The sequence below is a fragment of the Periophthalmus magnuspinnatus genome, chromosome 22, assembly GCF_009829125.3.
Source record: "Periophthalmus magnuspinnatus isolate fPerMag1 chromosome 22, fPerMag1.2.pri, whole genome shotgun sequence".
Taxonomy (NCBI): Eukaryota; Metazoa; Chordata; class Actinopteri; order Gobiiformes; family Gobiidae; genus Periophthalmus; species Periophthalmus magnuspinnatus.
The window spans coordinates 12,818,736-12,834,004 of NC_047147.1; the positions used below are offsets into that span (position 1 = coordinate 12,818,736).

The 15,269-nt window shown below is 40.5% G+C and overlaps 2 protein-coding genes across 3 annotated transcripts; one reads left to right on the plus strand and one right to left on the minus strand.

The window, feature by feature from the left end:
- Window positions 1-93: 93 nt before the first annotated feature.
- Window positions 94-2,651, plus strand: rsrp1 (arginine/serine-rich protein 1). Of its 2 annotated transcripts, XM_033987837.2 has the most exons (5): window positions 94-295; window positions 706-1,321; window positions 1,394-1,563; window positions 2,345-2,419; window positions 2,494-2,651. In XM_033987837.2, exons 2-5 carry the CDS (start codon window positions 718-720, stop codon window positions 2,611-2,613), a joined length of 969 nt encoding a protein of 322 aa, XP_033843728.1. In that variant the 5' UTR covers window positions 94-295; window positions 706-717; the 3' UTR covers window positions 2,614-2,651. The 2 variants fall into 2 exon arrangements, with proteins under 2 accessions (XP_033843728.1, XP_033843730.1); XM_033987839.2 differs by lacking the exons at window positions 2,345-2,419; window positions 2,494-2,651 and adding an exon at window positions 1,827-2,320 and having other exon boundaries at window positions 95-295.
- An 886-nt stretch (window positions 2,652-3,537) lies between these two features.
- Window positions 3,538-5,699, minus strand: syf2 (SYF2 pre-mRNA-splicing factor). The gene is made up of 7 exons (XM_033987840.2): window positions 5,656-5,699; window positions 5,290-5,388; window positions 5,083-5,208; window positions 4,799-4,916; window positions 4,625-4,715; window positions 4,042-4,140; window positions 3,538-3,812 (listed from the first exon to the last, which is right to left on the minus strand). The coding sequence occupies exons 1-7, from the start codon at window positions 5,671-5,673 to the stop codon at window positions 3,647-3,649; spliced, it is 717 nt and encodes a 238-aa protein (XP_033843731.1). The 5' UTR covers window positions 5,674-5,699; the 3' UTR covers window positions 3,538-3,646.
- Between the last annotated feature and the right edge of the window lie 9,570 nt (window positions 5,700-15,269).

Consider the following 15,269-nt stretch of genomic DNA (forward strand, 5'->3'; position numbering starts at 1 on the left):
AGAAACTCGTAAAAACGCATAGACGTGCAAAAGTCACGTGACTGAGTGGAATTTTCCAGATCATATTTAAGCCCCGCCCTCCCAGCAACCGTTTCAGTTGTGTAAGAATAGAAGCCCGGAGAAGGTTCGCTCTACGATCTCTTCTCTTCTTTCTACGCAAACAACAGACAGCCATAAAGTTTTCTCACACGAACAACGTCTTTTTCAGACGCTCTTCAACAACCTTTCTTTGATAATTTATTATCTTCAAAAAATCGACAGACAACTGATCCTGTGGCTGAGGGACACTGTTGAGGTAAGAAACTGTTAATGTTAGCATTTTTACTAATGTTAAAGCGAGCTAATCTAACATTACAAAGCGTGTTTCATTAAGTCTATTTCGTGATGGTTCCTGTTATAATGACGATTAAGTCAACCACCAGTTAAGCGGCGCTAGAACCATGGACTGTATAGATGGAACCCTAAAAGGTCTGGAAATTTCCATGAACTGCTTGTCCAACGCAGTGTCTGCCGCTAGAGGCAGCACTGGTTCACAAGCAGTCAGACAAGGACAAGGAGCTGAAGTCCAGTTCGCATCAAAACATCTTTAACAGACCAAATTTGAGCAAGATTTTTGTAAGATTTTCTGTGTAAACTATTTGACTAATCATATTGTTTGAATTTGAGAGGTTTGTTTATCTCATGTGTCTTTTTCCTTCCATTTAGTAAACAAAGACCATGGCTCAGGAAGTCAGCTCCCACTCTGAGATGGCCAAGGCTCGACAGAGTGATGGCATTAACGTGATTTTTGACCAAAGGAGCCCTGGGTCCTCCAGATGTAAATCTCGATCCTCGTCTGGCTCCAGGAGCAGCAGTTGCAGCAGCCGTGCTTCTCGTTCTCGAGGGCGTGGTGCCCACAGAGGGCGCTACAGGTCTTCATCGTCTTCCTCTTCATCATCATCATCATCATCCTCATCCTCTTCCTCCAGCAGCAGGTCTACATCACGTAGCAGCCGGTCCCGCTCACACCCCCGCTGCCACAGACACTCATCCCGTTGCCGCTGCAGAGACCACCACCGATACAGGAGGCGGCAATGCTGTTCCCCCCCACGACGCTACAGGGCCCATTCTCGCTCCTACAGCCGCTCTCCCTCTGTGGACCGCTACTATCACAGAAGGCGCTACCGCTCCCGATCCAGGTCCACCAGTTACAGTACGAGTAGGTACAACTACAGCAGAGCGGGTAGATACAGATGCCAATTCTCCCGATCCCCTCCAAGATCCTTAAGACACCGCTCAAGATCCAGGTCTCCAGAACGCTCGGTTGTTCTGAGCTTAGAAGGTATAATACTCTTTTAAAGCTATTTTTAAATTTTAGCACAAATTGGTCTAATTTATGGTGTTTGTTGAATAGAGAAGCGACAACTTCTGGAAGCTGCAAGAGAAAATGCCATGAAGATTCTTGGAGTGCAGAGACTGGAACTCCCCGAAAGTGTTAAGCCAATCCTGACTGCTCCTCCTGACAGTGGTGTGGCAGGACAAGAAACACGGGTTAGGCGAGATTCAGAAAATTCAGTCTCACAGGTGGGTTTCAATATTGGAGTCTTTGAATACAATAAAAGGCATAGTGATAGAGTGAAGCTTCTGTATAAAGGTAATAATTCATGGGTGTGGAGTTGGTTTAAAGTGGCATATTTATATTAATTGCAGTGGATTGTAGTTGGATTAACCTGAATCTGAAGCATAGTACATGGGCATTAATGCATTGAGTGAATGTTTTTTGTGTGTCTTGTTAACCTTTGGACCTTGAGGGAACGCACATACTCTCTGTATTCCTGTCTTCATAGATGACATGAAAGTGGTCTCCTCCACTCTTCGGCACCTGGAATTAATGGGCTGTCATTGACTTGGGTGACGACATATGTGTTTGCGTAAAAGGTTGCATCTTGAAGTATTCATTGCGTAGTGAAAACAAAACATTGCACATTTGTCCATACTAAAAATGCACTCACACATAAGTTAATGTACATATTGATACACATAGGAAGCAATTGTTTTGACAAATGTATTGTTGATGATTATTGTTAGCAGAATCCTCCACTCGCTGAAGGAGCAAAGGCGTGTGGACTACATTGTAGTCCTGTCAAGAGTCCTTAAAGGACATGAAGATCTCCTGTCTTTTATGCCAAGATAAGTTTGTTCAAAGACATGTGCTGAGGGTTGGGAGAAACTCCCAGTCATTGTTACTTCTAGTAGAAGTGCGCATGAAATGTGGGGGGAAAAAATGACCTAATCAAGCTACTTGACCTAAGTGTTGTGCATCTTCATAATTTCTAATTTGCTGGGGGTTTTTTTCTCGATACAGCAGTCTGGAGTGCAACGAGATGCTCCAAGTCCAAAGCTGTCTCCAAGGAGGGGAATGATCTCGTTCAGTGCAAATGTAAGTACAGCAGCTTTTTTTTTCCTCTTAACTGTTCATTTAATCATGTGTTCTAATGCTTTTCTTTTCCACAGAATTCAGTGGCAAAGCCTACAATATCGTCTCTGCCCTCTGTTAAGGTAACTTCTCTTGTGGACAGCGTTGAAAGCAAGAAGCCCTATGGTCACTGGATTCCAGTGAAATCTACACATTGATTTGCAAATGCATTCAGTCACAGCCATGTGGCACTGTACATGGACTTTGTTAATGTAAATAGTGTACATAATGTGTTCATTTCATGGACCATGTTTTTTTTCAGATGTTTAAAAAAGTGGAAAGGGGTGAAGGAATACATTCAGGTGGGATATTTTTTTTCCCCTATTTGTGTATTGTTTTCATGATGTAGAATTTCAATAAATTCTGTGCAAAACAACTCTTTGCTTGTGGAAAAAACATGGGAGTAACATCACACTAATCCCTTTTTTTTTTTTTTTTTTTTGTAAAGCAACAAACACTAACTGCTTTGTGGGAGAAACCTGCTAATCCTAATGCAAATTATTTAATGTGTAAACAGTGTACAAACATGGGTAGGGCTGGGTACTCTAAAGGTACGAGGACAGTACTGAGAAAGGTAGGCTACTAGTCATAAGAAATCTGTACTAACTGAAAAAAATTGCTGTACATTTGGTGTTTCAACAGCTCTACAGGAAGTTGCTAGGTAGTGTCAACAAAATGAACTGCACTTTCAAATATTTTAGCCACAGTATTTTTACACTTACAGTAACTGTCCAATAAGAATTGAGAATTCAATCATTTGAAATTGTACATGTAGAGCAGTTAATCTGCATTTGAATAGGGTCACCTCAATCCCTCTTAAAGGACAATTTCAACCATAGACCATATGATCTTAACAAATCCACCCACAATGTTTTCAAAATGTACAAGGTGAACGTAATTAAGCAAAGTAGGTGCTGTAAGTTTTTGGCCCACAAGATGGCGTAGTTGTGCCATGCTACAGTGGAGAAACTACGTGTAGAGTGCAGTCACAGGGTTATTCTGCCCATGGAGTAGTTTGGGGGCTATGCAATTATGAGGAAATATGCTCGATTACGATAAAATTGAATTACACAACTATTAACTCTGCACCAACAAGTTTAATTAAAATACAATGATTTAAAACAATGTCTCCGAAAATGACACATACTTTACATTTGGGGAAATGTGCGTAACAAATTTCAAATGCAAACACTAAACAGCTGTGCCTCTCTCCAGGTTCTGTTTGATTTCTGCTGTGTATTTGCCGTAAAAGCGCTCGGCCTTCTTGTTGAACTTTGCATTCCTCTCATTAATGTAGTCAATGTCAGCATCGTCATTATGGGCTCTGCGTCGACTGTACTTGGATCTTTTCTCAATCCTGTAACAAGAGCACCTTGTGAGAAGTGTAGCATTAAAACAAATGTAAATATGCCAAAGCTTTTAACTTCTGTAGACTCCTTGGCAATTTTACACACAGATCACAGCATCACAAGGTAGAGCACAAAGATACCATGAAGTAGAATGACCCGTTTTAGTTCAGACAACCAGAAGCACATTCAATCCAAAGTGAACATAATGTATAATAAATATATAAAATGTATTCTAACTGTTTTTCAACATCCTCCACCATGCGGTCAATGCCCTCTTTTGTGGGAACGTGAGTGCCATGGATCAAGCTGTCGGATGTGGGATGAAAGTCCTCACCGCTGCAGAGAACAAATAAACAAGTAAATTCAGAAGCATTGCAAATCAGCATTTTAACCGACTCATATTTGTTCTTTTATTCCATTATGGAAACTTATTAGGATGACAAGTCCCTGGGGCCAAATGTGTTGGCACATCCTCCACGGTATTGCATGTGGCTACTTTTGTAACGGTTGGAAACATTAAACTGTTCTTTGACCTTAAAGTACTTCTGTCTATACATTAAAATGTGTAAACAAGATCTGAGAGGCAGAGTCGACATTAACCCCAGGGCGGAACACAGGGCACACTAGTTAATATATAGAAAATTCTTTGTGCTCATGTGATTAGGAAATTCATAGATGAGAAGGCAAAGTAAATTATACTTCATTCGAGATTTCACAGCTACAACCACAAAGTCCTCATGTATTATTTTATGGGCTACTTAATGACACCTGATGAGCGGTTGGCATTTGTGTAGTCACATTGTAGATGTTCTAAACTTACCATTCTTCCCTCTGTCTCACATAGTTGTTCATGTCTGGTCTGATCTGTTTGGCAAGTCTTTGATACTGTCGGAACTGTGCCTCGGCATAACCTAGCCACAGAAGCAAATAAATAAATAAATAGGTACACTGCAATGCCATTGTTGAGAGACTAACTCAGCCTCAGTGCACTGACCTGCAAATCCTGGGTCTGGATTTTTCTTCTTCTTCTTCCTCTCCCATCGCTCTGCATCATCAGCCGTGACCTCCAGGAGTTTGACTCGATCATAATCTTCTCCTCTGGCGGCACATTCCTGTAAAGATGTGTGTGAAATGTCCCATTATCTACACAAAAAGTGGTAACACAGGTAATATATTGACAGAAATGTGTGATTAGGATTATGGAGTATTTTTGTCTGTTAAACTAAACAACAAAAACAATAGGTATCAGTATTTATGAATGTTTATGAACACAATCACCTTTTTCTTTTGGTCTTCAGTCAGCTCCCATTCCAGCCGGGCTTTCTTTGCCTCCCAGTTTGAAGGCAGTTTGAGCCTCTTATCTTCTTCAACAACCTCCTGATGATTAAGTTTACGTGCTTCGTTCTGTACAAAAGAAAACACATTTGTACAACATAGCAAAAACACGTGTATCTTATTTTTCAAAGCAAATATTTGTAAACGCACTCGTTTGAAATGCAACTCTCTAAACTTTCGTAGCCTGTCTTCTCTTTTCTGAGATGCTAGAGTTTCGTTGGATCCCCCTTCAGACCCTGGATCAGAGGTCTGTAACGAGACGATACAAAACCGTGTATTCCGTAATGTTATCGTGGTTAAATGTAAAAAAGAGGTGAAAAGATTACAGTTTAAACAGAAAATGGCACTTGCTAACAGACATTAGCTTAGCACAACCACAACGCTGTGCTACACAAATGGTATGATAAAATAGATAACCAGCACAACAAAAACAATAACAAATACAGTTCATTTCAAGACTATAATAACCAAACAAACTGAAACATAATGTTCAAAAGATGAAATAGAGCTACTTACCTCCGTATTTGACGCCATTGTTTTGCTACTTTCCTGAGACAGGAAGTACGAACCGGAAATGACGAACGAAGACTTGAAATAAAAAAAATAATAAAACCGAATAAAACATACTTTTAATACGGTTTTGATTAGGCTAATACATTGTAAAGATAAATTTAAAATAAAAGTAGACAAGACTTCTAAGACAAAAGAAAGCCATTTTGTATACTACTTCACAAATTATTTAAAACAGCGTTTCTATAGCATTTGAAATTTAAAGTCTTAAATGAATAAATAGACAAATAGGAATGATCAGGAGTCAGACAGGAAGCAAATAACTGGAGGTTACAATGAGAGGCATGAAATGTTAGGCATAAAGATCTCAGTGTACCACACAGGGGCTCTGTTCAATTCCTCTTAGTCAATTGTAATGGTCGTTTTTCTTGAAAAGAAATAAAACTGTACATGTATTCACACAGACCATGTTATTTTCACCCACCAACATGAGTTTAAAGTTAAAAAAATATATATCATTCTAACATGCGATCACAAAACATAAACAGATTTAAAAGATTTCAGCATGTCTCTTTGCCAAAATGGATGTTCCCACTCTTTGATTGCATTATATTAATTGAGCTTGTGGAGGATGTAATTAAGTAGAGTTTATAGTCTTAGATTAAAGCATCCTCTAGATCACAGGCAATGTTAATGAAGTGATGCATTTTCACTTGAAACCAGATGGGAAGACATCACAACAGCACAATACATCACTTACTGCTGTAATTGGTTTACTGTGATTAGCAAACAAAGTACACTTCTCAAGTACAAGTTTACAAGAATAATGTTGGCTATCATGGTCATCAAATAGTAAAATGTGCAATATGTATTATATGTATAAACATCTTCATAATTGCTTCATACTTTTCATACTTTTAAATCTTATAGATTTCACCTAAAGGTCTGCTTCCTCAAATTAGTTGAAATTTAGCCAAGTATAATAGGATTTTGGCTGACAGAGACATTTTTTACCATAAATCTTAAATCTATAAGGGCCATTTCACAAATACCAGCTGTTTGATTTCCGGACGTATAGGTACATTTTGTAACAGTACACTATGTTTGGTTTGAGCAGAGTGAATGGGTGTTAGTTGAATTCTTTGCCAAAGCTTGTCTGGGATTGACAGCACTTTCATATGATATTGTGAAGATATAGTTGATGTGCACTGAATGCCAAATTGGCTCAGTGACACCAAGCCCTCACTGTCAGGATGCTGTCACTGCTGTTTAAAGGCAACAAAGCTTTGGTCGAATATGACATGGAGCTCACAGTCAGTATGTTGAGGCCACCCAGGAATGCTGAACAACCATTCAATATTAACTTTTCCAGTCAGGCAAATCGGCCTGAAACTTTATATCTCCAAATAAATTGCACTTGAGGGACACATTCATTCAGCGATTTCAGTTGGATAAGCATATCTCAAGAATCAAAATGGACACGCATTTTTAATTAATACATTATTTACACAGATACTGACTCTTATCTTACATGAAGAAGGGGTCTATTAGCGAGAACATGGGGGGTTGAAACTCAAACAGTGCTAGCAGCTGCTTCACATCTGGATATTTATATAAACATCATGGCCAATAAAATCATTCCATTTCCTTAATTACTATTCCTGTCATTTCCGCAGTAAATGAAAAGTTCTTAATTCATGGCCAACACAAACACGGCTCTCCAATCTGAGGAGTTGGTGCTGAAGCGTCGCCACCCTGACTAGAGGCCGCTGTCACCCGAGTGGAACCACAGCTCCTGCCTGGGCTTAATGTGAGCATGTAGTGAACAGGAGCCAAGAGCTGCGCACAAATGGAACACAAGATGGCATCTTGTTTCCATCTCCGTCAGATTGTACCAGGACAGACAGGCAGGAGCCATCTTGTTTCATCTAAAACTTTCCTCTTCTCCCTCCCCTTCATGCCCCTCTCTGTATTGTTTTGCTACTTTTTAGCACACCCAGCCAGGCCGCAAATTCCATTTACAATTCTCTCTGTCATCTCATTTGGCTTTGCATGAGATGGCTTGAGATATAGTGTTGATAAGATATAAGGGTTTTCTGTGCAAAACAAATGAGGAATACACACTGTTCTAAAAGCTTTAGGCTGAAATTTCACATTTCTTCTAGGGTCATATGTCATCAAACTCATTTTCAGCTACAAGTGCTCACATTGATGTAAGAATGACTGCAGTGAATACCGAGTTATAATGAGGCCAGGGGTCCGTGTAAAGAACTCTCTGTGTCTGATTGCCATTTAATGTGTGTCCTCATTGAGACTGACTTACCAATTAGGATCCCCCTGAAGGCAAAATAAGTTTGAGAGAAACATTAGACAAGGTTACAGCAACTTTACTTTGCACTGGAAAACATTATAGGCCACAGGAGGAAGAGGATTTCTCAGAGACATATACTTACACAAAAGATGCATGTATGCACTCCAATACCACCGGCATTGTAGTCAATGCTTTTCCTCCACCACACACACAATTAAAGTCCCAATTAAAGCCCATTATGGCTTTCCACCAGCAGCGACCACAGAGAGACTGTACATTGTGGGCACACAAATGTCTCTAGTGTTGTCATCCAAAATGATGAAGTTTCCTCCAGCAACATTATGATCATAATTACTGATATCAAAATTAAAGTTTAGCAACAAAATAAAACTGCAATAAAAAGTTTGAGTGTTCCAGTAGGGAGGATCTATGGCTGTTATCCACAAAATGAGTCTGAGAAAGATCAGTACTTAAAATATCCTAGCCTCTTCTTTTATCCTATTCATTCATTTCTTGTTGCAGTTTGCTTCCTCTGAAATCTTTTCCATTAACCATCTGTTTTGGCTAAGGAGACCTTGAATTAGAAGGACATGACTCTGGAGGAATCCACTTCAAACGCAAGATACATAGGTTTTGTGTAACAATATGTCAGGAATGGAGAAGAACGCACAAGGAGAGAATTTGCCACAAGAGGGAGACATTTCCCATAGGGTCTAGTTAATGTGACACTGCTATTCAATCTTATAAAATAATATTTCAAAAACCCATCTCATGCTCATTCTATTTGTGCAATTGTGTCTGTTTCCCACAGCCACAATCACCAATGGATTTGAGTTCTCACCACAGATTAAAGCACTGGCTTCTATATCAAGTGTGAAGCATCAGCTCACCACTGTACCCACAGACAAGTTCAACCCCAGTGTGTTCCCTTGAGCGAGGCCCAAAAGTATCATGGGTTTCCGCTGCCTGTTCCCATACTTTTACCCACTGACCTTAATGAGATAGTCAACTTCTCACTTGGCCAAACAATACTCCGTTGTACAGAGCTGTGATAAGAGGTGGCCAGTCTGCTGCCTCTGGACATGCAGCTGGGTAGGCCAACAGTTTACCCTATCTCTCTTTAGCTAGACACGCAAAAATGTGCTGCTAGATCAAATCACTTCACACAGACACACAAATCTAAATGCATGCAAACATAAAAAGTGAATCCATTCTCACCCAATTTTTAGACTCTGAGAAGGACCAATCCATTTAGGGCTGAGCAGCAGCGGGCTCTTTCATCTTAGGTTCAAGGCGCCAGTGATCTAATTTCCAATCTGATGATGATCAAACCAGCACCAAATCTCTCCAATAAGTGTTGTCAACAACAACAAAACCGTTGTTAGGGCCAAGATGATAAATAAGCCCTTTCTGTGGTCATTATGGAGTATGCTCAGAACTATTTAGGACTTAAAAGACTCTTTTATATTCATGAACAAACTTATTTTGAAGCGGAAAATGTTCAATTACTTATTTTCAAGGTGGAATGTAGTTTCCCCTGGGAACAGTGTCAGAAGTCAAATTTGTGATGTGGGAATTTATTACCCACAGTTAGGTTACTGCAGAAGAACCATGGTTTATCATTTCATTCACTTGATTTTGTGTGCAGCTAAATTGTTGCCTTACGCAGTAGATGCGATTTTAATATTGAATACTTAAGTACAAATATTATCATGAACAACTCGAATATGAGATACGTAGTTGCAGGAAGATCTTTGCAAAGGAAACAAAAATAAACATAGTTACGCTCTATTATAAATGAAATACTCTTTCAAATAAAGCATTGTTATTTTTGATTTCAAAAAATAAATCATTGCTTTGGATTTAAGATAAAAATGCAGACATGAGGTTAGAGATTCAGTTTAACCAAAGTTTCACAAAAACAGCTCCAATATCGAAAACATTAGTATCTGTGGTAGACATGACGAGTTAAAAATGGCAAGTAACTTCAGTATCCAAATGTTAAATGTTAAAATGGCTGTCTGTTTTCTATGGCACAGAGCAAAAGTGACAGTTATTCCAGAAGGGGTGAACTGTCCCGGCCAGTACATATCCACTACTTTTGGGTTTTGTTTGAATGAATGAGGTGTTCCCCAAATGTGGTCTATAATGTGACAGTGTGGAAACTATTCTGCACCAATTTAGATTGAAGCTCCTTTTTAAAAACAACATGCGAGGAAAAGTGGAATTGCTATCCATGCACCCATGCAAACATAGGAATGTAGACAAAGGGCAAATGACGTGTTGAGAAAAGAAAAGACGCCAGTGAACAAGCGGGAAGCACGTGTAAACAGCCCATGTTGAAACCAGATACGGGCCAATTCTAAAGGTAATATAGAGAGAAAATGTGTTTAGCAGAGTCCATTAAAACCAAAAGCCTCAGAGGGAATGCTTCGAGCCAGACGCAGGGCTCTGATGGAGGCAGTGTAGACAGTGTGAGCCCAGGTTGTCCTTGTGACTGATGGAGTGGGCTGGTCTCGGACTCCCCTGGCCCCACACAAGTCTCTGTATGATGAAGTTAGAGAGGCGTAGACACAGCAGAGAGGAGCTGCACCCATCTCCCGTTGCTGCTCAATGTAATTTGGGATCGTGTTGCAGCGGAAGCACAACTGACAGAGGAGGAATCTATTGGATTCAGCTCAGACATCACAATAATATTGAGTCTTGTTTAAAAACACACATTCAAGAGGCTACGGAAGTATCATTGCTTTAATAGCTCCAGAGCTGGGAGAGTGTCTACATGAAACTAGTGTTCAATATGAAGAGATATGAAGAATGGGGAGATGACTGGGGGTTCACCTGACAAAAAGACAAATCCCCACTTTCCTTTTTATTCATTCCCAGCGCCCGTATGACTTTTCCTTTGTGGTTAAGCGGCTCTTGGCTTGTTCCACTGGTGCGACGCCATCTCTATTATAATGCCATCATTGCCGCCCGCCAAGCCAGAGCACATGATGTCACTTCCACCCCTGGTCATGGTGGTTTGGGTCTAGCCACTGGTGCATGTGACAATGTGTGCCCTGCTAGTGAGCCCGGGGGCTTGCAGTTAGCCATGAGATCCACGCCCTTACTGAGTTTCAGCAAAGTTCATCCACTAATGTAGACTTTCTGGGTGTTTTGATGCCCCTATTCTTACTTACTTTGAATCTGCTCTTCCTTCTCCCAGTTACACTTTACATTCGATCAACTACTGTCATTTTACTGATTGCTTTGTAGTCATGTTTTGAGGCGGAGAGACGTGGGTTGGGAGCAGCAGTGGCTGATGTATAGCTTCTGGAGAGGAAACAGAGCACAGGCGCTGAGAGAAAGTGGAAATGTTTTGATGGCATCGTGCCCACTGCGCATGGCCCACTCTCCACTGTATTTAGAGGCGGCTTTCTTCTCCTGCCAGGTGGGTGGGAGATGAGAGAGAGCCGAGTGGGCGCCTGGGCCGACACACTGCTCAGATCAAACGCAGTCAAGGCAGGGGATTAAAGATGGGCAGAGTATGTGTAGCAGTTGTTAAATAACTAGACAGATTTAATTAATCTCTGCTATTTATTTAACAAATTGTCTTCTACTTTGTACCATGCTGCAGTCATTCTATAAACAAGGCAACAATGTCTTTCAGCTGCTCCCCTCAAGGCTCACTGTTATAAATCCACGCCATTCGTTCAGGCTTGGGAACGTTATGATATTTTTGATACTTGGGATATTTCCAGTAATTGTTTACCTGAGGGTGCTAATGATTTTATCAATAAATATAATAATATATATATCTAGTAGGGATGTCAAGATGATTTGGTTACTTAATAATCATGATTATTTATGTCACAATATAAAAAATATAATTGTAAGAATTCTAGAAGCAAAATGAAGTAATTTAAATTCAGTCTGCACTTCAAAAAAGTAAAGCTACATGTTAAGTGCTTAGTCTGTCTGATCGAGAATATTAACATACATATTACTGTTCAGACTGTTTGATTTGTGGTTAATCATGAATAATCATAATATTGTGATGATTTTTTCTCACCATAATTGTGAAACCAAAGTTTGATATTGTAACATCTCAATATCTAAGATTATTTACATAACTGAAGTTGTTTTTGAACATGTTTTATATGTAATCCAGGAGTAATTCAGGTGAGTTCCTCTATTAAAAAAAAAAAAGAAAAAAGGTTTCAGCTCTCAGTGTTATAACTCAGAACAGATAAAAATATATTTTGCTCAATACCTTGTCCAGAAGACTACTTTTCAAACTTTTTGTTACAATGTTTTTGTGGTTTGCCTTTTATTGAATTTGATCAATTCAAAGGCTCAAGAGAGCATATATTCAAAGGCACTTATTTTTTATCATCATCTGTAATTTTCCAGTCAGCAGCATCATTGTGCACAGACTGATTGTGTGTACAGCGAGGTTGGGATTTTCACATACATACTGTGCTATGCCAAGCCTTTGTTGTCCCTGTAGCATCTTATTATCCAAGGCCTTCCAGCTTAAGCGAGTGGGCTCTCTGAGGGGAACCCCATCCCAGAAGTGGTGGTGAAGATGGGACAAACCAAGCGGATGGAGGGGGAGGAAGACAGCACTCATCATGTGGAGGTTTGGAGCCTGACTGCATCCCGTTGTGAAGGATCTCCTTTGGGAATGTGGTCCGATGTACGCCCATGCCTGAAAACACAAAGGAAGAGGTGTAAATTGGAGGCAGTAAATACAAAAATACACAAAAAAGAATGAAGCTAAACAAGGATAAGCAAGTCTAAGAAAAACACACTGATATAATATGCATGAGTCCATAAATAGAGATGTACAGTGAATTATGGGAAAGCGTCCTTGCTGGGACTGGGTGCTTATTATGGTGAGGAAGAATGTAGTTTTTTATGGTTTTACTTTATTACTCAATGTAGTCATAAGATACTGTAGAGAGTATAAGTATACTGCAGAAAAATACATTCACTATAATACTAAAATGCAGCCAATCTGTACTAAAATACCACTGAATAGAAATTAGGCCATTTACTTTTTTACTAATAGTGTTTTATCCAATATACTGCCCATACAATACAAATATACAATTCAAATATGATTATTTTTTATGTTAAACAAAAACAACAAAACCAGTGGGGCACAACATCAATGGAGACAACATAACAACACCTTACACAAAACAGACCTAAACATGTATAAATCTGGTATATAATAGAGATGAATGTGTCTGCACATGGTCCCTGTTAAAATAAACCAATAAACTAAAACTAACTAAACCTATACAAACAAAAAATGACCCACTGCTCAGTCACTCCCCAACATTTTTTCACATGTGTCCATTATTGACTTCTTCCATAATTCTGTACCGCCCATGAATACTTACTACAATATATTTATTGTATCATGTAGCATATCGAAATGCTACCTGATACTGCACAAAGTGTGCATCTGGGGCTGCACAAAGATGGTATCTTTGTGCAGCCCCAGATGCATACACCTGAATCTCAGTGACAGTTTAGAGTGATTAAGGCTCAAGCTCCGAGCCTTAGATCTCAGTCTCCTGCAAATCACTGAGGTAAAGAGGAGCCAGTGCCAGTGGATGGGAGGTTTGGGAAAGATTTATAACAGATGACTTTCCAAACTGATAGAGGTCTTAAGTGGCTTGATCTTTGTCTGTCTAAAGTGCATTCACAGTTGACGAAAACAATGTAAACTTGGCCCAGAAACACGTGGATGGTTGTGATCACTGACCTGTCTGGCACTGGCAACCTCGACCCACTGAAGACTTATGGCCTTTGTCTGCCACATTAATTAACAACCCTTCAGACAGGAAACCAGAGCCAGAGCTGCAGTCTGCTTTCATGTCTCATCCCATTTGCTCAGAGAAACCTCATTGTTCATTATTTACTGTATCATTTCCAAGCCGATGATCATCAATATTATGAATGGGCAGAACTGGGCTTGATGTTTCTAATTGTTTGCTGTTGAAATATTGGGCCGTGGTGCATGAGACAGGTGAGAGTGAGGCCTTAGAGGGCTGTCATGGTGCAACTTTAAAGACTTGGCCTCGTACAGCCACACGTCCAGGCGTAATAATAATGAACCTCTGGGAGTTTGAGAGCGGGAGAAACCTCGATACAAGTGTTTTATGATCTGGCTCTGCTGCAGACAAAGCAAATAATCACCAGACACAGACAAGCAGGTAGTTTCACTTAACCTCTGCTCAGGGCCCAAAGCCACTTTAACTAGAAGCACATGGCTGCCTCCTGCATTATAAAGAAACAGAGAGACTGATGATTACTAATACTGGCACAGAAAATTAGGCATCTCTCACAGCACTGAGGTGACACCCTTTATTCAACAGTAGCAGACTTTCACTGGTGTGGAGAGTTCCTCAGGTTTCTGAAGCCACACGCTACTTGAACAAGTCACAACTGTGGGTGTACCTGCTCGGGCAAATGGACCAGCAGCATACATCTGGTGGACTGTGGTCTGCTGTTTACTGGATGTCTGTGGCCTGTGGCTTTGTCTTCAAACCATTAGAGTGTTTGGTGTTGTTAGAGGCCGGCAGGTCCTACGGTAAATCCTGCTTATCAGAGGGCCACTCCTGAGGGCAGCGCAGCCACAGAAACCCCTGAGAGGCTGTGGGAGAGAGGAGCGATGGAAGAGGAAGTGTGGGCTGCTCAGGCATGCCCTGAGTGTACATGTACAGAACATATCACAGGCGTATGATACCCGCATGTGTGCTGGGGGTCACTGACCATCCATCTCCTCAGCACAGTCTGCCACACTGCCCAGATAACTTCTCCTCGGGCCAAGCGCCGCTATCAGGTTCCCCCATGTGGTTCTACTTAGACCGCTGGGGCTCCGGCTGCAGTCTACAGACAGCATCAAGCCACAAGGCTACATGGCAAGTGCACTGGAGGTATAACACACCGGGATCTCTGCAGGATATTCATTACCCTTACAGATGCAAAGATCATTTTGAATATTAATTCATTCAGAAATGTAAATTACCACATATTTAATTGAAAAAGCACCCCTTTTTTACCAACAAAAATCTACCCTCTTCCGTCAGTGCTGCCCCATCCTTCCCCATCCCACTAGTCGTTCACCACTTACACTCAATCATTGTATATCTTTATTGATGAGTCTTGACAGCACCCAATTCTTATAGAGTTGTGGACATCTGATCCGCACACTCCACCCTAAAACCAGAAGGGAAGAGAAATGTACTGCCTCTGTCCTGAGACGCCACTCTATAACAGCAGGCCCTAATTTCTTCTTCCAGTCATGGAATAT

What these genes read in the sequence shown, in the direction of transcription:
- rsrp1 (XM_033987837.2), top strand. Translation starts at nt 718, where the DNA reads ATGGCTCAGGAAGTCAGCTCCCACTCTGAGATGGCCAAGGCTCGACAG. An exon ending in GGTTGTTCTGAGCTTAGAAG is followed by an intron (nt 1,322 to 1,393) that starts GTATAATACTCT and finishes TTTGTTGAATAG; the next exon opens with AGAAGCGACAACTTCTGGAA. An exon ending in CAGAAAATTCAGTCTCACAG is followed by an intron (nt 1,564 to 2,344) that starts GTGGGTTTCAAT and finishes TTCTCGATACAG; the next exon opens with CAGTCTGGAGTGCAACGAGA.
- syf2 (XM_033987840.2), bottom strand. An exon ending in GTGAGACAGAGGGAAGAATG is followed by an intron (nt 4,141 to 4,624) that starts GTAAGTTTAGAA and finishes TGTTCTCTGCAG; the next exon opens with CGGTGAGGACTTTCATCCCA. An exon ending in GTGGAGGATGTTGAAAAACA is followed by an intron (nt 3,813 to 4,041) that starts GTTAGAATACAT and finishes CTCTTGTTACAG; the next exon opens with GATTGAGAAAAGATCCAAGT.